The sequence below is a fragment of the Cynocephalus volans genome, chromosome 4, assembly GCF_027409185.1.
Source record: "Cynocephalus volans isolate mCynVol1 chromosome 4, mCynVol1.pri, whole genome shotgun sequence".
NCBI lineage: Eukaryota > Metazoa > Chordata > Mammalia > Dermoptera > Cynocephalidae > Cynocephalus > Cynocephalus volans.
The window spans coordinates 85,111,561-85,134,134 of NC_084463.1; the positions used below are offsets into that span (position 1 = coordinate 85,111,561).

The 22,574-nt window shown below is 36.3% G+C and overlaps 1 protein-coding gene across 2 annotated transcripts in view; it reads left to right on the top strand.

Moving 5' to 3' along the window:
• Positions 1-17,047, top strand: part of LOC134375455 (alkylated DNA repair protein alkB homolog 8-like) — a 58,338-nt gene extending 41,291 nt beyond the window's left edge. For both annotated transcript variants that reach the window (XM_063093892.1, XM_063093893.1), the window contains exons 10-12: positions 1,004-1,260; positions 9,494-9,643; positions 15,331-17,047. In XM_063093892.1, coding sequence (XP_062949962.1) covers positions 1,004-1,260; positions 9,494-9,643; positions 15,331-15,888 — 965 coding nt within the window. In that variant the 3' untranslated portion in view covers positions 15,889-17,047. The remainder of the gene's footprint in view (positions 1-1,003; positions 1,261-9,493; positions 9,644-15,330) is intronic.
• Positions 17,048-22,574: the final 5,527 nt, after the last annotated feature.

The following is a 22,574-nucleotide window of genomic DNA, read 5'->3' on the forward strand; positions in this document are numbered from 1 at the left end:
ATGAGAGTCTTTTGAGAAAGTTATCCAAAGCTTTAACAGAAAAGCACCTGGGAAAGTTTCACCAGAAAGTCCTTCACCATGACAATGCTCCTGCTCATTCTTTTCATCAAACAAGGGTAACTTTGTGAGAGTTCCAAAAGGAAACCATTAGGCATCCACCTTACAGTCCTGATTTGTTCTTTCTTTTTGTTTCTTAATCTTAAAAAATCTTTAAAGGGCACCCATTTTTCTTCAGTTAATAATGTAAAAGAGATTACATTGACATAGTTAAGTTCCTAGAACTCTCAGTTCTTTAGGGATGGACTAAATGGATGGTGTCATAATTTGCAAAAGTGTCTTAAAACTTCATGGAGCTTATGTTGAGAAATGAAGTTGGTATTTTTTATTTTTATCTTTTCATTCCATTTTCCATGAACTTTTTGACTTCCCCTCTTATAAAAGACTTTAGATAGTATGTATTATTTACTGCATTTGCTTGTGATTATTACTAAATGACACTTTGCTTCCTGTTTTTCTTCTGAGAGTCCTATGGTACCCAGAATTTCTATGTGCCTTACCTGCCAAGGGAAAATCCCTAAATCCTGATAATTTAGCAAAATTTCTCCCAGTTAGGCCAGACTCATCAAGATGCTTTCCTGAATGAGAGGACTCTTAATACCAAAATGAAAAAGGCATCTTCATCATAAGGCAGATGCAGAATTTTAGTCATGTTTTTTGTAAATGGATTTTCCCCCTTTTATACTAGACCCCTCATACATGTAAGGGTATTTCACAAAGTTTGTGGAAAAATAGAATTAAAAGATAATACTACTCTTTCCATGAACTTTAGAAAGTTGGACGTGTAGGGAAGAGCTTTTTTTTTTTTAACTGATAAATCAGAGCCTGGCTACCCCCAGCCAATCAAATTCACATTGATTTTTTTTTTCTTTTTTGGAAAACTTGATACCTTATGAGTCATTTGGATAAAAATGAAAGGTTTACATTGCTATATATTTTCATTTAGGTTACCCTTTGGTCTGTGACAGCCAGAGGAAAGAGAGTCCCCCCTCATTTCCAGAGAGTGATAAAGAAGCTTCACAGCTGGAACAAGAGTATGTCCATCGAGTTTATGAAGAGATCGCTGGGCATTTCAGCAGCACAAGACATACCCCTTGGCCACACATCGTGGAGTTTTTGAAGGCTTTGCCAAGCGGTTCAGTAGTGGCCGATATTGGATGTGGAAATGGAAAGTATCTTGGCATCAATAAGGATTTATATATGGCAAGTAATGTTGCTTACGACTTTCTTTTTGCTTTATTTGCAGTGATTTCCATTACCTTTCATCTTCACGATTTAATGCTGTTTTTTTTAGCTCATTGCAGAAGTTATAATAAGCAGATTGAATATTAATGAACACTTCCATTCCTTCTTATTCCCCTAGAAATTTATAGACATCTCATCATTTGTAGTTCCTTACTCCCTTTAGATTTTGCTTTCTAATAAGATTATTTTATCATTAAAGCTATTTTGCAGTTGTAAAATTCTTTACAGATTAGAAAGGATTTTTATAGAAGCTATTTTCTTTGCTTGATTCTCTTAAGTATGAGAAAGATAAAGCAGATATTTTCATTCATCTTTTGTAAATGAAGAAACTAGGGCTGACAGAGGATATGTTACTTGCCTGATGTCATATAATTAGGGGATATAACTGGGACTTGAACCTATGCCTTCTGACTCCAAATCCAGTGTTCTTTACTCATAGTAGGAAACAAAGTTTATTGGTGTCTTACTGTTGAGGAAGCTAAGGCTCAAATGGATTAAAAACTTGACCATGATTACAATGCTAGACCCAGGATTTGAACCAATTTCTGTCTCCAAAGTGTTTTCAGTTTTATATGGACCACTTTTTTCCTGCTATGCTAGGAAATAGGAAGTTCTCCCTACTGTAGTGCATTGTTCTAAATACTCATATTAGTACTGCTCTGTGAAGAAAGGAGCTTCCCTTTCTCAAGATTAGGGGTGGAAAGACTAGAAGTTGATAAGGAGAACAAGAGGAGTCTACATTCCTGGGTTATTGTTGTGTGTCAGATTGCTTATAATCTTTATTTTTACCTCATTGTAGATATTATACACTTACATGAAGAAAGTAACTTAGTACTACAGTTGGGGAAAGGTAGAGTTTGTGCATTAAGAGGCAGATAAAAGAATAGCTTTTCATCAAGATAAGACATTGGTATTCATCTATTGTTATGTTCACAATTAAATTTCAGTTTATAAAGAATTAGTTCTAGTGAGTTGTTTATGAGGAGGAAGTAGGTTTTTGGTGCGTCACTTAAAATCACTATTCTAACCACAGTTTACAATAAGATACTATCTTCTGTTGTTTTAATCTGGAACCATCCAAAAATGTTTCTCAGTAGGCTCTGCTTTTGCACTTTCTTGTTGATAATCCATGATTTTATCTAGTCAGTTTATCATTTGTGACAGTGAAACTAGGTTGAAGCCAACGACACTGACATAGTCATAATGATAATATTCTGTTGCAATTGAGAAGAATGATTTCTTGATAAACAGGAAATTGAACCAAAAATCTGAAGCTGATTCAAGAAGGAATATATTTGTAAGGATTGGAAAACCATAAACGTACTTGCTCTTCATTAGCACATTCATTTTATCTGTGGAAGCCAGCACATTTTCGTTCCTGTCTGCTGTTCCCTGGAGCCTACTGATTGTCTGACCTCCAGGGAAGGCTCACGAAGTGCTGGTTCAGTGAATGAATGAAAACTACTTGTCTGGTTGGAGTTAAGCTTTCATTATGCCAGAAAATGCAATTATGTATGATAAAAGGGAAGCCTGTCTTTTAAAGCTGCTGAGGCTCCAACCTGGATGAAGAAATGGTATTTGAGTGTATTTTGAGCAGCCACTTTTGAGCATGAAAATACATCCATTTCTTGACATTCATGAAATGAGGAATGTGACTTGAGACATTCAATATGCAGATTCATATGGAGAATATGCTAAAAGTCTAAAAGAGCTTTAATATCAGCATTACATATAATTTCCTCAACAAAATGCATTTTTTTGTAATAGCTTGCGCTCTCATGGGAATAGTTTTATGAACTGCTTTTTATTTCTGTGAGAAATATATGTGCTGAATCTGTTCTTATCATAGATCTGAACCATGCCTGGGCTTGCTCGTCTACTCTTTAATTCAAAATTTCTGCTTTCTGGCTAAGAAACATTTTTTTTTAGACTTCTTCAGTTACTCTTCATTTCTATCAGCATTAGCCAGTGGCATTATTTTCAGAGTTAAATTTTATAAGCAAAGTTTTTATACCGTCAAGAGATTCATTACCTATAAAATAATACCAAAAGTAGGTGAGAGGTACACATCTAGCTCTGGCCTGGCTCATTTACTAAGCGATTGTTCTGTGCATTGGTCCTAGAGCACATTCACTTCAAATTTGTTTGCTAGATAAATAATTACTTAATACATGCTATGGACTTTCTTGGTTGCTGTAAATAGTTGGGATTGTAAATATAACACTCAATAATGCCAGCAATCTATTTATTAAAATCGAGGATATATTTATATAGGCCTATTCTGTACATCTCTGTTTTTCTTTGTTTTGTTTTTTAACTGTATTGACTACCCCAGTAAGGGAAAGAAGAACAGAAAGGAAACTAACAATGTCAAGTACCTGCTGTGTGCCAAGTTCTGTACTGGATTTTCTTACATACATAATTTATGAGATTGATATTGTTATCTCCATATTACAAATGGGAAAACTGAGGCCAGTTTTCTGGTTCATGTCAGGTTATGACATGCCCAAGTTCACATAGTGTCAGGGCAAGTATTAGAACCTCATCTCTGATTCCAGAGTTTGTACTGGAGTCAGAGATGAGGTAGTCTGCTAAGAGACCTTAAAGGCTAGCTGTGGTAACAGAGAGCACACCCACTGCATGTAGTAGAAGCTTATTAATGGTTCGTTGCGTGACGAGGAACAAACCTGTGAATTTCCCCTTCAGTATCTTACATAAAAACTAGAATATATATGGTACTGTGTTCTGCAGCCTTGAAGGAATGTGACAACCTCAGGGCCTTGACTCGAGGTAAGATAACTTTAGGGTGTAGATTTCTCTTCATATCTAGAATCCAGTATGAGAGTTTTTGTCCACTCTTTGTTCTGTATGTAATAATAACTAACATTTGTATAGCACTTTTATGGTTAATGAAATTAATATACTTCATTTCATTTGATTCTCATATTAATCCCGAGAAGTAAGTATTTCTATTCTTATTTTTTAGATTAGGAAACAGAGGCTCTGAGTTATGAAGTAGCCTTTCCTAGGTTATTCAGCTAGTTATTGCTGAAGCCAGAATTCAGATCTAGAGTTTAATATGCTCTTTTCACTGCACTTTGCCTTTGCCTATTTCTCTGCACTTTAAACTGTATATTGCCAGTCTGATTTTCCTATAATTCCATATTTTCTTAATAGTTTTTAAAATGTTGTGTATTTTTTAAAATGTACAAATAATATAACTATTATTCAGAAAATAAATGAAAGGAAAGGTATTTGTCTGTAATCCTACCACCCTACTAAACCAGTTTATTGTGATGAATATACTTCCAGAGTTTTTCCTATAAATGTTTTATATAGTAGTGAGTATACATACAATTTGGTAACTTATTTCCATTTTGATATGTAGTCTTATAAAGCTTCTGCACTTTATAATTTTTTTTCCCATTTTATTTTAATTTTTGAAAATTGATGTAAAATTGTATGTATTTATCATGTACAATATGATGTTTTGAAGTATGTATACAATGTGTATTGACTAAATCTAGGAAATTAACATATACATTATTTCACATAGTTACCATTTTTGTGTTGAGAACACTTAATATCCACTCTATTAGCATTTTAAAGAATACAATATATTGTTATTAACTATGGTTATGATGTAAAATGGATCGCTTGAACTTATTTCCCCTATCTAACTGAAATTTGTATCCTTTGACCATAATCTTCCCAACGCCCAGACTCCCAACTGCACCAGCCTCTGGTAACCACCATTCTAGTGTCTCCTTCTGTGAGTTCAACTTTTTTAGATTCCATGTCTGAGTGAGAGCATGCAGTATTTGTCTTTCCGTGCCTGGCTTACTTACCATATTGCTTTCCAGGTTTATTCATCTTGTTACAAATGGCAGGATTTCCCTCTTTTTTATGACTGAATAATATTCTATTTGTTTATATACCACATTTTCTTTATCCATTCATCAACTTGGGTTGATTCCATATCTTGGCTATTGTGAATAATGTTGCCTTAAACATGGGAGTGCAGATATCTCTTTGACATACTGGTTTCATTTCCTTGGCTGGATCATATCGTAGTTTTATTTTTTAATATTTTGAGGAACCTCCATAGTGGCTGTACTAGTTTACATTCCCTCCAACAGTGTGCAGTGGTTTCCATTTCTCCACATCCTTGCCATCTTTTGTCTTTTTGATAATAGCCATTCTAACAGGTGTGTGGTGATACTTCATTGTGATTTTAATATGCATTTCCCTGATATTTAGTGATTGCCTTGGATTGAGTGTCCCCCCAAAACTTGACTTCCACTGTGACAGTGTTAAGAAGATGGGAAATTCTATTATGTTAATTCAAAAGTGGGGCCTTCAAGAGGTGATTAGGTTGTGGGACCATGCCATAGTGAATGGATTAAAAATGATGGTCATGGGCATGATTTGGAGGGCTTTAAAAAGAGAATGAATGAGGAGGTTAGTTCTCTTTCTCTGCTCCACCATTTTCACAGTGTGATACTCTGTCATCTCTGTCGCCACCATCAAGGCTCTCTCTGGATGTGTTCCTGGATTTTGGACTTCCCAGCCTCAGATACTGTAAGCAATAAATTTGTTTTCTTATAAATCACCCAGTTTCGGGTATTTTGTTGTAAGCAACAGAAATGGACTAATACAGTGATGTTGAGCATTTTTTGATGTGCCTGTTGACCATTTGTATGTCTTCTTTTGAGAAGTATCTATTCAGATCTTTTCCCCATTTTTTAATTAGGTGATTTGTTTTCTTGCTATTGAGTTGTAGGAGTCCTTATATATTTTGGATATTAACCCCTTATCAGATGTATAGTTTGCAAATATTTTACCCCATTCTCTAGGTTGTCTCTTTGCTCTGTCGATTGTTTCCTTTGCTGTGCAGAAGCTTTTTAGTTTGATGTAATTCCTTTTGTCTAGTTTTGCTTTTGTTGCCTGTGCTTTTGGAAACATACCTAAAAAATCATTGCCTGGACCAGTCATGGAGCTTTTCCTCTGTGTTTTCTTCTGGTATAGTTTCATAGTTTCAGGTCTTACACTTAAAGTCTTTAATCCATTTTCAGTTGATTTTTTAAAATATGGTGTGAGGGCCGAGCCCGTGGTGCACTCGGGAGAGTGCAGTGCTGGGAGCGCAGCGACGCTCCGCTGCGGGTTCGGATCCTATATAGGAATGGCCGGTGCACTCGCTGGCTGAGTGCCGGTCACAAAAAAGACACACACACAAAAATATGGTGTGAGATAAGGGTGTAATTTCATTCTTCTGCAGGTAGATATCTAGTTTTCCCAGCACCATTTATTGAAGAAACTTGGACTTTATAGTATTCTGTTAGGTAGATGTTACTGGATGTTTGGTTGTGTTCAGTTTGGATCTATTATAAATAACACTGTAATGGACAGTGAGAGATAGTGGGACAAGAAGGAAGAACATGGATTTTTGGAGTGAGAAAGACCAGGTTTTAAATCCCCTTTCCACCACTTCACTACTATTTAACTTTGGGAAAATTACTTATTTTCTTTGATATGAAATTTCCTCATTTGTAATATGGTATAATCATACCTAACTCCAAGTATGTTATGAGGATTAAATTCATTGATACACAAATACATAGTCAATATTCAGGAAAAGGCAGTTATTATTAGCCTGGTTAGCTATTTCCGAATTTTGGATTATTAGGATAAATTTTTAGAGGAATAATTATTGAGTTGGTAGTTTGGAACATTTTTATCCTCCTTAAAAATGGTTTGCCTAATTGGTCTTTTAAATAATTGAGTCAATTAGTACTGTCACCAACCATTATATAAGAGGCAGTTTTATCAGACTGCCATCACCATGGTGTATTTCGGTTTTAAAATATGTTTGATAGTTTAATAGGAGAAAAATGGAACCTTGTTTTAGTTTACACCTTTGATTACTCGCTTGAATAGTTTTTCATGTTTACTTGTACTTCCAGAATTGCATATTTAATGTTTTGTTGAGGATTTTAAAAATTATATACGAGTAAAAGTATACATTTTAAACATAATGTGTTTTTATGTCATCAATCTCTATCCAACACACAGAAATATGTAGCTTTACATGAGTCCTTGATTATATGTGGGTATTTCTGAATCATTTTCATAAATGTTGACATTATGCAACATTATTAGGGAGAATTCCAAATATCCGGTATTACTCTTGGTATAAAAACTTAAAGGAATTTAAAAATAGAGAGGGAAGACTAAAAAAATAATGACAAATTGACTATAGTGTATAGAGAACTCAGGCAAAATAAGTGAAAGATGAAAGTATTGAGCCAGGCATGAGTCCAGACATTGGTCAACGGGGAATCTACATTAAACCTGGTGCTTTATTGCTAAAATTGCCCATGCTCTCTCTTGTTGGTGAAAAGGAATAAAATAGAATTAAAGGCCTGGCAAGAAGGAGAGGGAAATTTTCTTTTGTTTTGTTTGTCTGTTTTTCTCCTTGTTCTGTTTTATCTGTGGTTCTCAGATGACTTTCCTCTGAATAACTATCAAGCCCTGTCTCTGAGGATTTGTTTTATAGGCAGATTGGATTTCTTCCTGCTGACTTTAAGCAAGCTATCTATTGTAATTGGTCATATTTGAAACTCCTCATTCTGTGAACTGAATTTAAATGTAACAAAAAGGTGGCAGGCACTAAAATATAATGTGCATGTTATTTTGAGTGGTATTATCATCTTAATATTGTGACTGTTGGCTGAGTGACATAGAATACGGATGAAAATAAATAAAAGGCAGGCATGTATCTCACACAGGTAAAGGGAGCAATTGATTGGGAATCGTGCTGCTGTTGTTATTAATAGGCCCTTAGTGTTTCCATATTAAAATATATCAGAGAGAAATTGCTATACTTTACCTTTTATTCCACTTTAGAAATTAAAGCAGCTTTGCGATAGAATGTAGAAACTGTTTAATACCAATTAGAAATTGAGCAAATTCATTCAATGTGACTAGCATGGCAATATGATTTAACTCAGTAAGAATTGTTTTGATATGAGGATTCATGTGCTTTATTCTCAGAAGGGCTGAGGTAATCCTAAGGATCCAATGCCCATTATATTAAAAAAATTAAATGAGTAAATATAAGCTTGAGGTAGCCACTTCTGTTTGACTAAATCTGCTTGTATAATTCTTTTCCCTGTTATGGAGATTGGGGTAAGAAGAAATTATCTGGGGATAATTATTAATTAGTGATTTAATATTTTTTAACCCCCTACCAATCCTTCCCCAATTTACATGTGTGCATTGCGAGATGTGTGTGTGTGTGTGTGTGTGTACACACATACATGATATCCTGAGAATTAAACAGCAAAACTGTACAACAACAATAAAACTAGAAAGAAGATGGAAGTCCCAGCCCCAAAATACTTTCTACAGAACAACAGACATGCATAAGATACATTAGGCCTCACCTGCTTGGGGAGATGAAAGCATGTTGCTGGCTGCTTCAGTGCCGTCATTCCTGGAGGATTGTTTGGTTATTCTAAAAGGTTTAATTACACAGCATTTTACAAATTTTGAATTTAGCATGTTATTCTTGATAAGATCTGGTGTTTAGCAGAAAAACACTCAATAGCTTAAAAAATGAAAAAAACCACATTTTGTTTTTTCATTGTTTTGGGATTTTATTTTCTGACTGTAAAAGTAATAGATGTTGAAAAATGTAAAGAAGTAGGAAAAAAAATCATCCGTCCTCCTGCTATCTGGGCCATCACAATATAGTATATATATGGTAATGAGAAATACCTTAGATCATCTTCTTTTTAGCTCCCCCCAAAAGACTGAATATCTGTGTTTATGGCAAAATATCCAGTTTTAAATGTGTGATATTACAGAAAGATTCAGATTCTTAGTGGTGATCAATTAGGTGCAAATTCGGAGCTCTCATTTCCATTGCTGTCATTTTTATTCTAGTCATTTTGTTTCCATTCACTAATTTAAGTTCCGTTTGATATCTGTTAAGGTAATAAATGCTCCTCTGAACAATTATATGTTCCCACTTTGTACTGGCTGTAAGAACTGATAATGTCACAGTCTCAGACCATTTCACAGTGAACATGAGGTCTATATAATGACTTTAAGGTATGGAATAAACCTGTAGCACTTAATTTCTCCTGATATTTAAACAAACTGTCATGAAATCCTTTCTTTATTATAGATTGGTTGTGATCGTAGCCAAAACCTTGTGGACATTTGTAGAGAGAGGCAATTTCAGGCCTTTGTCTGTGATGCATTAACGGTACCAGTCCGCAGTGGATCTTGTGATGCTTGCATCTCCGTTGCTGTTATTCACCATTTTGCAACAGCGGTAAGTATTGCTTTCTCCAAGAACTTGTAACTAAAGTGGCAGGAAAAGTTCATGGATTTTACTGATTTTGGACCAATTTCTTTCCTTTCTCTTCTCTTGTCACACAATTTGCCCTCTTTGTTAAGAGAGTATGCAGAATGAAGCTGAGCTACAGGGGAGTCATGTTTACCTAAGCAGAGGCCTGGTGGGACTCTCTGCGTTTACTATTGCATATTTTTGCTTTTTTTCTACCGCAAGCCTCAGTCACTCCTAAATGCCTTCCTTCAAACCCACAGAATCACAGAATGTTTGCTGGAAGAGACTTTGAGCTTATCAGCTCTAGGCCTCTTGAGTATTCTCTCTCCTCAGTTTCTGAGTCTCTTCTCTATTTCTGTTTCCATCTTTCTCAACCCACACTCTCATCTCTGACATGTGAGTCTTACTTCCTACCCATTCTGTTTTTCCTCTTTTCCTATTCTTTTTTCAAGACTCTGTTTTATTTAGCTGGTAATAGTATGTTAATGCTTTTAATTGGTCACATATGTTCTTAACTTAAAAATAAGTGAATTTAAAATTTTGTATTTTCTTTATAGAAAAAAACCCCAACACTTATTTTTCCTGAGTGTCAACAGTGTCTTCCCTGATCTAAGAAATAACTTTGTAGCTCACCCTATGGGTCACTGGCAGTTTCAGTAGCCCTTATGACCATAACTGAGTTCAAAACAATTGATTGGTGGCTGGTTGGTACACGGATCTGAACCCTCTGTCCTTGGTGTTGTAACACCATGTTCTAACCAGCTAAGCCAACTGGCCAGCTATCAAAACAATTTAGAAAACCCTCTTTGTCATTTGTCTCCTCAATCACTAGTTCTTTATTTTTAATAGTAACCGAGATATTCTGCTGGGCTGCAGTAAACAGTGTAAGGGGGCTCTTTATAGCAAAAGCCACCAGACATCAGTTTATTAAGAAGCACTATTACAAACAGAGAAAAGCTCACAAGCAGCAGCTATACCAGTAAATTTAAAAATCCCCTTTATTTGGAAGAAATGTGTTGCACACATTGCCCCTTTCATCCACAACTCAGTGGCCGTGGACTGTCTTTACCTTCAAGTTATATAAAACAGTAATATGCGTGTGTGTAAAATATACGTAATATAAAATTTACCATTTTGGTTAAAATGGTAAATTTTCTGTGTGTGTGTGTGTGTGTGTGTGTGTGTGTGTGTGTGTGTGTGTGTGTTTCTTCCTCTATTTTATTTTATTTTTTCTTTTAACTTCTTAATATACATTGTAGTTGATTTTCATGACCTATTACCTGTTCCTCTTCCCCCCTAAAATGGTAAATTTTATATTATGTATATTTTACCACAATAAAAAAATTCATTGAAAAATCAGTTTACATGCTGGAATTAATCAAATAGCTGGGGATACAAGATGGAGCCGACTCAGTCCCTGCTTTCATAGAGCTCATAGTCTAGTTGAGGAGGCAGCGTTTAAGTACTTGTTGATTTAGATTTATATGTTGTTAGTTGAATGCTATAGTAATGATTTGGACTTTGAGAGCCATTAAGGTCTTACATTGGGAGTCCCTTGATCAGATATATGCTTTATAGAGGTTGTTCTTATGGCACTGTAGAAGATGATTTAGGGTAGAAGGCAAGATTGAATATGGAAAGGCAGTTTTAATAGGGCTATTTAATAGTCCAAGTATTTGGAGACAATACAATACTTTAATTATAAGGGAATTAAAGTGCTAGTGAAAGAGTTCTGCTGCCCTGTACTTCATTCCTTTGTTCCTACAATGTTCTCTCCAACCTGTTTGATCCCAGGATATCTCTTTTTTAATCTATTTTACAGTCTGGTGCCAGACTATTCTTCCCTAATACCGCTGCCTCTACTGTATACTTATACTTTTTACTCTTTGTGACCTTGAGCAAATATTTTTAGTGATCTCTGAATATTTAGCTTCCTTATCTGTAAAATGACAGTGACAATAGCCTGTGTCATGGAGTTGTTGTCAGCATAAATGACACAATCTATACAAAGTGCTTATCATAGTGTTTTGCACATAGTAAGAGCTTAGTAAATGTTAGTTATTATTATTTTAATAATTATTTTAACCCTTTTTTAAACTGGTATATGGATTGAATTGTGTCCCCCCAAAACTCAATCCTCACTGTGACAGTGGTAAAAGCGTGGGAAATCCTATTATGGTAGTTGAAAGGTGGGGCCTTGAAGAGCTGATTAGATTGTGAAGACCCTGCCCTAGTAGATGGATTAATAAGTTGATGGTTTACTGGTGGTCATAGGCTGCATTCCGAGGACTTTAAAAGGAGAGTGTATGAGGAGCTGTCTCTGTCTCTGCTCCACTGTTCTGCCATGTGAGACCCCTGTGTCACTGTCACCACCACCAGGGCCTTCACCAGATGTGTTCCCTGGACTGTGTGTGGACTTGCCAGCCTCCAAAACTTAAGCTATACATATTGTTTCTTTACAGCTTACCCAGTTTCGGGTATTTCTTTTATAAGCATCAGAAACTGACTAATATAACTAGTCTCATCTTACATTTTTGGCATAATTTCCCAATAGTCTCCAATTCCTTAGACCCAACTTGGAAAAATCCTCACAAATTTCTTCCCATTAATTCACTTCTCTATAAATTACTCATCCTGAAGATGCTTTCTCCTATTTTAACATATAATCCAAGAATATTTCCTGGGCTTTTTGTCTATTTTGAATGGATTACTTAGGCATACATACAGTGTGTTACTTTGACAACTAAAGAAGGCATTATCTGAGGCTAAGAGAGCTGTGGAACTGGAAAGATAAATTTCTTTTTATCAAATATTCTATGTATGTGTTTGTATAAAAATTTTAAATCATAGTTCTTTTTGATTGCTGGCCTAATAGTCTTAATGTAGTTTATTATTATACTTTTTCCTGCTCTGTTATCTTGCTGATTAGTCTTTCATGTTTTTTAATGGTTAACCTTGACATTACAGTATGTATCCTTGACATTGCAGTCTACCTTTAATTAGTATGTTTACCCTTTCCTGAACAATGCAAGACTATCATTAACAACATTTAGTCCCTCCTGCCTTTTATTGTATTATTGCTATATAGTATTATTATTGTTATGTATTGTTATATACTATTGTTTATTACTTTAAGCCTCAATATTCATTTAGATTTTTTTACATTATTTACCCTTTCTGATGTTCTTCCTTTTTCCTGCCTTTTTAAGGTTTCAAAGAGGCTAGTTTTCCTTTGCTTGAAGAATTCTCTTTGCTATTTTCTGTAGTGTAGGTATACTGGTGACAAATTCTCTCAGCTTTTGTATATCTGAAATCTTCTTATTTTGCCTTCATTTTAAAAAAGATATTTTCACTAGGTATTGAATTCTAGATTGACACTGTTTTCTGAATTTTCCATTCTTTTTTATCTCTGTGCTTCAATCTGGGTAATTTTTACTGGTCCAAATTCTAGTTCAATAATTCTCTGTGCAGATGTGTCTGATTTGCTATTAAACTCATCCATTACTTTTTGTGTTCTAGAATTTGTCTGACTTAATATGTCTTCACTGAAATCTTGATCTTTTCTTCTAGTTTTTTGAACATATTAATTATAGTTAATTAATTCTTTTTTTATTGTGGTAAAACTATATAACATAAGAATTTCTATTTTAAGCATTTTAAAATATACAATTTTGTGGAATTAATTACATTCACAATGCTATGTAACCACTGCCTATATCTATTTCCAAAACTTTTTCATTATCCTAAACACAAACCCTGTACCCATTAAGCAATAACTCTCATTATTGCTTCCCTACCATTTCTAGTAACCTCTTATCTACTTCTGTCTGTGATTTTTTTTTAAATTTATTTTTTCTTAATTGACCTATGATAATTGTATATATTTATGGAGTACAATGGGATATTTGGGTACATTTTCACTGTGTGCAATGATCATATCAAGGTGTTCAGCATATCTATCACCTGAAACATTTGCCACATCTTTGTGTGGGGAACTTTCAGCATCCTCTCAACTAGCTACTTGAGGTTATACAGTAATTTGTTGTTGGCTGTAGCCTCTCTGTATTGCTATAGAACACTAGATCTTATTCTTCCTATCTCTCTACAATTTTATATCCATTGACCACCCTCTCCCCATCCCTCATCCCCACTCTCCTTACCGGTTTCTAACAACCACTATTCTACTCTCTACTTCTATGAAATCAACTTTATTAGCTTCCACATGTGGGTGAGGACATGTGGTGTTTTTCTTTCTGTGCCTGGCTTACTTCACTTAGCATAATTTTCTCCAAGCTCATCCATGTTGCTGCAAATGGCAGAATTTCATTATTTTCTATTGGCTGAGTAGTATTCCATTGTCTATATGTACTGCATTTTCTTTATCTAGTCATCCATTGATGGACATTTAGGTTGGTCCCAACTCTTGGCTGTTGTAGAGCTGCAGTAAACATGGGAGTGCAGGTATCCCTTCAACATGATGATTTCCATTCCTTTGGATATATACCCAATAGTGGGATTGCTAGGTCATATTAACCATAGTTATTTTAAAGTCTTTGGGGGTTTATTTCTATGGTCTTTCTTTTTCCTCTGATTTTTGGTCAATGGTCATGATTGTTTTTAGCATGCCTCATAATTTTGGATTGGATACTGGACATTGGTATCAAAAGGTTTGGATACTTTTATCTTCCTCCTAAGAGGGTTAAATTTTCTTAGGACAAGCAGATATAGTATAAGCAGATCACTTTAATTCTGTAGAGAACTAGTTTTATGCTTTAGTAGGGCTGATTTATGTCTATTTTAGTTTTCTCTCTACTTCTGAGGTGCAGCCCTTCTGTGTGTCAAGTGAAAGCATAGAGTGTATGCCAAGGCCATTTCACCTTTGTGGGCTATAAACTCTAGTGTCTGACTCTCCAGCATTTTTGGCTACTAAAATCTCTGTTTAGCTTTTTGACTTCCCAGCTGCTATTCTGCTGAGGGTTTTAGAAGTTCACCCTGTGCATGTGCAGCTTAGGAATTGGCAAATACCTTCTGCTTTCTGCTCATATTCTATTCCCCCACAATGTGAATTAGCAAATAATCTCAGAGAAAAGCTGGGTAAATGTAGAGCTCACCTTGGTTTATTTAATTCCCTTCTTTCAGGGATTATAGCCTTTCAAGTCCAGCTTGCAATGTTGCTCTCCAATGTCTTTAAGCAGTTGTTTTATGTTTTCATTCAGCTTTTTGTGGTTGTTTTCAGTGGGATAACTAATACAAACTACTTCATCAAGGCTATAAATAGACATCTCCATAATATAGTGTGCACAATTCCTTTGCACAGCAAGCAGTTTATAAATGTAATGGTTTACCTCTAAAAGTGAATATTACTGCTCAGAGGTCACCAGTTGTTCCATGCATCCCACTCATTCAGTTAAGGAAAAAGACACATGGAAGATTAACAAATAAAATTTTCCTTTCCCCTACTTTCTCAATACTTTTTTTCTTAATCACAGAACAAAATTATTCTTCCCCCCTTTTTTTCTTTTTTGTTTTATATAAGACATTTTGTTAGGTTTCTTATGGTTCATTCTAGTGGAAAACAGTCCTACAGTCAGTTATATTTTCCCATATTCTCTTGCTATCTCCTCTGGGTTGATAAATGGCAGTGTGTGTTGTATGTTTTTATTTTTTATTAGGAGCGTAGAGTGGCAGCTCTCCAAGAACTTGTTCGACTCCTGAGACCTGGTGGGAAGGCACTCATTTATGTCTGGGCAATGGAACAAGAATATAAGAAGCAGAAGTCAAAGTATCTTAGAGGAAACAGAATTAGCCAAGGAAAGAAAGAGGAGATCATCAGTGACACATCAATGCAGGGGTTGCTTGTGGAGCACATGCCTGACCCAGGCAATCAAGACTCAGCCTCTTCTGTCCCCTCCATTATTGACTTTCAGGAGACAGGATGTAATTCAAGGAAGGCTGCTAATTCTCAGCTGCCTGTTCACATTAACAGGACTTCTTTTCACTCTCAAGATGTACTGGTTCCCTGGCACCTTAAAGGAAATCCTTGTAAAGACAAACCTGTTGAGCCATTTGGCCCAGCAGGATGCCATGACTCAAGCCCTGTGTTTCATCGTTTCTACCATGTGTTCTGTGAGGGAGAATTGGAAGCTGCCTGCCAGGCTTTGAGTAATGTCAGCATTCTACAAAGCTACTATGATCAGGGTAACTGGTGTGTGATTCTTCAAAAGGTCTGATTATTTATGTGAACATGTCGTATATAGAGAAGAAATGCTCAGGTTTTTTTTTTTAAAGAAGACTAAATTAATTGTCCTTTTAATTAAAGAGGAAAACTTCTGGAAAAGTACCAAAGGAGAGCTCCTGAGAGAAATTTGGAAGTAGAGATTAGTTAGGAAATATTCAGTCTGATCCTCTTGGCTGACCTCATAAATGTAGGCTGCTCTTACATCTCTTGGGGATGGTTTTTAAAAGTGATTGAAATAGTTTCTGAAGTGTTTGGAATCCTTGGGTAAGAGTACTGCATTTTGAAGATAACCTTTTGTTACAAAATGTTAATAAATGGACTAAATCATGTAGGATCTTCGTGAAGTAATTATAGAGCATTTTAATAAAGAAAACATTCCTGGCCAATAGGAAATTGTTTGAAGTTTTATCTAAGACTCTTAGTTCTGTAAAATCGTAGGCGATAATCACTTTATCACCACACCTTACTAGCACAGGACTTGACACATAGTAGGCAGATGCTCAGTAAAACTTTAGCCAATCAGATAATACCCATAAGTCAGTAGGAGTTTCATTCAACAAATACTTGTTGAACCCCTACCATGTATCAGTTACTACTTTAAGTATTGGAAATGAAGCTTTGAACAAGAAAGAAAAAGCCTCATGGAGCTTCCATTCTAGAAGGGGAGACAGACAATAAGCAAATAAATAAATAGATACTATGTGCTAGACAGTAATAAATGCCATGATAAAAATAAAACAGGAGGAGTGGTTTCACCTGGGAGCAAAAGATCATTTGTAAGTGGCTGAAATAACTACTAATCCTGACTGTAATTTATTACCAATAGTTAATTGATATTCCTAATTCATTGATCTAGGTGCTATAGACAACCCAAATATGCTCCATTGACCCTTTTTTTTTAAGTAGCAAAAGTTAAAATGCTGTCAATCAGACCTAATTATGCCATAATAGCCAAAGCTGTGGTGTCATTATTGAGTATTTCTAGTTTCTAGTATTTCCAGTATTATAGTATATTCATAGTCTGTTAGTCTAGGTACAATCAAGGGTTATTTTTTAATTCTATACAATGTTGCATAGTAACCCAGTTGACTTACCACTTAAGATACCAGAAGGAGCAATGGTAGAAAGTTAACCAGAAGTCAAATCATGCAGAAGGGAAAGCCTTTAAAAAAAATTTTTTTTAAACACTCCCAATGTGTATTGCTTTTGTGGTAGTAATGCTTTACTGTTTTAAAGAAAACTTACTTCCTGTAAATTATGGTTACCTAGGCAATTATGTATGTTGTTATTAGTGTTAACGATGTTTAATCTTCAAGCATCAAGCTTTCAGAAATATGAAGTGATCAATAATAGATCTTAGATGAGATGATGATTATTTTTGTCATAGAATTTCAGTATAAAATCCAGATGTATTGTTCTCTCTAAATGAATTTATAAGGTCCGTGATATTGTAAGAAAGAAGATAGGGCTAAACATAGTTTTATTTTGTTCTTTCTTTTTTATTATTATGAATATTCATGAGATAACAAAGCTAATTGTCATCCCTCATGCCCATGATGTGAGGGTCAGATTCATACTGGCAGCATGCCCATTACGAGCAATTACTTTTGTACCTATTGTTCCCCACCCAATTATCCCCCAACTTCCCTCCCCCTCCCCCTCTACCCCCCACTCCACTTTGTAGCCCTAGGGATGTTCCCTCCCTCTGTTGGATCACAGCACTACTGTGGTCTTTCTTTCCTTCCTTCCTTTCTCTTACCTCCCACATATGAGTGACCACATGCGATATTTATCCCTCTGTGCTTTGCTTATTTCGCTCACCATAGGTTTCTCCAGGTTCATCTGTGTTGTTGCAAATGGGAGTATTTCATTCTTTTTTACAAATTTGAAATTCAAGTCATTCTAATAAATTTTAAAATGTAGATGAAATAGATGATATTCTAGGAAGATTCAAAATACCAAAACTGGCTCAAGCAGAATGAGAAAATGGAAGATATTGAAAAATAGCATAGGTATTTAGAACTTGGCTCTAGAATCAGATTTTCTGAAAGTTGAGTTCTAGATCTGCCATTTATTAACTGTGCGAATTTGGGCAAATTCCTTAACTTTTCTGTGCTTCAGTTTTCTTACCTGTAAAATTGGGACAGTAATGAAAATTCACTGAAATAATATATGTATAGGCCTTAGGATAGTATAAGAACATAGTATGCATTTGGAAGACGTTCATTATTATTAATCCCCAAAAAGCCCAAGTGATATCCAATTTAACTTGTTAATGGTATAATAAAAATGTACGTTCTTACTTACATTTTTGGTTGCTTGTCCTTATCAGTTGAGACAGATGTGTTAAAATCTCCCACCATAATTATGGATTTCTCTATTTTTCCTTGTAGGTTTGTCAATAATAGTGCAAATCTAGAAAAAGTCCAAATGTCTATCAGCAGTAGTGTGTGTAAATTATAGTAAATTCACACAATACCTCACTACACAAGCAATTAGAGTGAATAAACTATACAGCTGCTCCTCAATTTATGATGGGGTTATGTCCTGATAAACCCATTGTAAGTTGAAAATATCATAAATCAGAAATGCATTTAATAGAACTAACCTACCAAACATACCTTAGCCTAGCCTACATTAAACGTGCTCAGAACACTTACATTAGCTTACAGTTGGGCAAAATCATCTAACACAAAGCCTATTTTATAATAAAGTGTTGAATATCTCATGTAATTTATTGAATACTGTACTGAAAGTGAAAAACAGAATGGTTGCATGGGTACTAGAGGTGTGGTTGCTACTGAATGTCTATCACTTTCATACTATTGTAAAGCCAAAAAATCGTTAAGTTGAACCATCACAAGATGGGGGTTGGTTTATACTTACAAGCTACAATATAAATGAGTCTCAGAAACATAATTCTGATTAAAAGAAACCATACACAAAATAATACCGTATGATTTCTGCAGAGTTCAGAATTACCCAAGATTACTCTCACTTCTGACACCAACTACAAAGTTAGGACCCCAATGACATCCACACTTCCAATGCCAGTTGCAACTTCAGGGTTTCCTAAGACTACCTCAGGTTTGATAATTTGTTAGAAGGGCTTACAGAACTCTCTGAAGCTGTTATACAAATGGTTATGGTTTATTATAGCAAAAGGATATAAATTAAAATCAGCCAAAGGAAGAGATGCATGGGGCAGAGTCCAGGAGAGTTCCACACAGGGAACTCCCAGTGGAGTCATGGACAGAGCTGACTTTTCCTGGCAACATTATATAACAATACACATGGAGTGTTGCCAACCAGGTAAGCTCACTTGAGCCTTGATGTTCAGAATTTTTATTGAGACTCAGTCATGTAGACATGGTTGACCATACATGTGGCTGATCTTTAGTCTCTAATCTCTCCAGAGTAGTAGCTGATACTACTTGGCCCAGGGTCCCCAGATAAGCAGACATGCTTATCGGTCAGGACATTCCAGGTGCTAGAGATCACCTCACAGGAGCTTAGGACAAAGGCCAGTTCTCTCTTTGGATACGGTTAATTCTTTACTACACAATTTCCTTCAGGTATAATTTCAAAAACTGGCAATAACAAACTGTATTTTCACAAGGCTAATTAATAGTAAACTTCTGCTTGGAGAGAATGAGTGGGTCTTCTGGAATGTTCACAGTGCTCTCTTTTAACTGAGGTATATACACTTATGATTTGTATACCCTTTTATATGTATATTATAGGCTTCAAAATGTAAAGCAATTTGTAACAGAGTTCTAAAATAATGTATAAATAAATGTTTTAACTATCATTCTACCCTCATTGAATTATGAGCTGTGTAAGTGCAGGGAAGGAAATCTGGGGGGATGAGGTGGGAGGGAATCACCTTTCTATGGTGGTGTTACAATGTCCCATCCGCTCCCCACCACAGTAGACTGGCCAGGAAAAGTGGCACCGAAAAGAGCGTGTTGTTAAGTGGAGGAATGATTTGTGTGGAGAATAGGTAAACAGAGGAAGAACAGAAGTTGGGAGGCAGATGGAGAGCCATTGCAATAGTCCAGGAAAGAAAGGGTGAGAACGGAAACTGAATAGCAAAGGTTAGGAGGTAAGTGCAACTGGAGAGGTCAAATCAACCAGACATTGCAAACTACTTGGGTGTGAGGGAAAATATGTCAAATCTCCCCCATTGCAATCTTGCTTCTGCACTACCAGATGCTTTCAGAAACATGTCCCAGTAGAACTTTCTGCAGTGATAGAGATAGAGATAGTGGAGAGAGTTAGGTTAAATAAAATGACTGAAATTGAATCATGCTCAAAGGTTAACCCAGCAACTTTGGGGAAAAGATCTCAACAATTTAATCCATCACTACAGAGATGAGCACAATTTCCCAGGTCTGTTGATGATTCAAAAAAAGAACCTGATCTCGTGTGGTTTGAGTTCACCTGGCTGAGTGCCACCTGATAACCACAAATGCCATTATTCAGAAACTCATCTGATTCCAGAGCAAAAGAAACATAAAGAACTGTGTATGCATTTTTTATAGTTGCATAAGAAATTACCACAAATTTAGTGACTTAAAAACAACACCCATTTATTAACATGCAATTTCCAGTATGGCTGGATTCTCTGCTCAGGATATTATAAGGCTGAAATAAAAGTGCTGGACCAGGTGGATCCCTCGTCTGGAGGCTCTAGGGAGATTGCTGCATCCAAACTCATTCAGGTTGTTAGAATTTGGTTTCCTATGGTTGTAGGGACTGGGGTCTCTGTTTCTTTGCTGACTGTTATCCAGGGTCCACTCTCAACACCTTATAGCCATTTACATTTCTTCTCATGAGTCTTCCTCTGCCTTCAAGCCAGCAATGGTATGTTAAATTCCATTGTGCTCCACATCTCCCTGACCTTCTCTTCTGCTGTCAGCCAGAGCAAGGACCATGTTAAGAATTCTTCCTACCACAACCTACATCCATCAGTCTGTAAAGAGTGAAGTCCACATTCAGGCACTTCTGGGAATTCCCAGAGGGATCTTGGTGATGAGAAAACCTAGTCAGTTAGCAAGTGATACTCACATTTTAATCCTCTTTCTCTTCCTGGGCCCTGCAGTGTCCTTGTCCTCTTTCACACTTGCAGCTTCCATAAACTTCCTTAAGGCACCACCATTTTCACCTGGTGTGGCTGAAAATTTCACCAGTGCCAAAGCAAGAAATTCTGTGAGGAGTCCTGTGATGAGAGGTGGGGGGATGGTCCTCTTTCCCCCTTTTGTTTGCATGCTGTAAAATTAGTGTTAAAATATGAACACTTCCATGATACAGTTTTTTGTTTTATTTTTTACTTTTACTATAACCTATAACTCTTTGTCCTTTTCTCCTTGGGCATCTGGCATCAATTAATGGGACCAGTCTAAGTGATGAATCTAATTGACAGAAAGAACCAGAATCTCACTCGGACCAGATTTCCCCTAGGGTGTCTAACCTTTGGCCTCATTAATTATGACCACTAACTTCACGAGGGCCCTCGGTGTTGCCCAACAACCCTAACATATTTGCTGGTGTGGTGGCTCTCCCATGCTCCTAGATTATTTCATATTTTCCACCCTCCCTTTCTGCAAACCTCCAAAACCTCCTCCCCAGTCCCCACTCTTGGCAGAAGACCTTCTTCCTATTGGACTGAGAAATAGAAGCAATTGGGAGAGACCTTCCATGTTTCCCCACATCTGTCCATGCACATGCCTGTGCGCCCTTGCACCCGCCTTGCCTCCTGATGCCACAGAAGCCCTCGGGCTTCTCAGAGACCAAACCCTCCACTTTGCACTAGAATCTGTCCACTGTCCCCTGCACAAGGATTCGCCTCCAGGAACTGACCAGAGCCCCCTCCTGCATCTGTGATTTTCCCTCACATTTAGTCATTACAATCAAAATACAATTAGAAAATCATACTATAACTTTTGCTTCTTAAAAAGTAAAAACATACTACCACTTTTCACCCTGTACTCACCTCAAGCTACTTCTCCATTTCTCTTCTCCAATGTACATGAATATTTGAGGATTTTGACTCCTCTTCCGACTCTATCAGAACTCACTCAAGCAGTTTTCCCATCAAAACTGGCTTTGTCAGCCATCACTGGCCTCTTGCTAGACCCAAAGGTTAATTCTTGGTCTTCCTCTTGACTAACACTGGAGCAGTAATTGACACTTGTTTCCACATCTCCCTCCTAGTTGTAAAGTTGCCTTTACTTGGTTTCTAGTACCCAATGTTCTCTCAGTTATACACCCACCTCAGAAACCATTTCTTCTCAGACTCTTTGGATAATTTACCCCAATTTTCTCATACTGATATTTCTTTAAAAAATCACTTTTTAGGGGAGTTTATGACTTTAAATAACATTAATATGCTGATGGCTCACAAATTTATATATCCAGCCTGGATCGCTGTTCCTGAACTGTAGTCTTGTATTTCCAGCTACCTATGTGATGACTTACCCTCACTGTCTAGGAGTCATTGACCTTGACAAGTCTCCTGCCCTTACTCTTGAGTCTCTGGGAGCTCCAGAACCATCTTACATTTTCACTGCCTCAGCCCTAGAAGCAACCATTTCTCCAAAAGGACCTGATTTCTTATATTGGAGGTGTATTTAGAAACCAAGATTTGTGCTCATTGTTCCTGAGTTGTATCTTCTT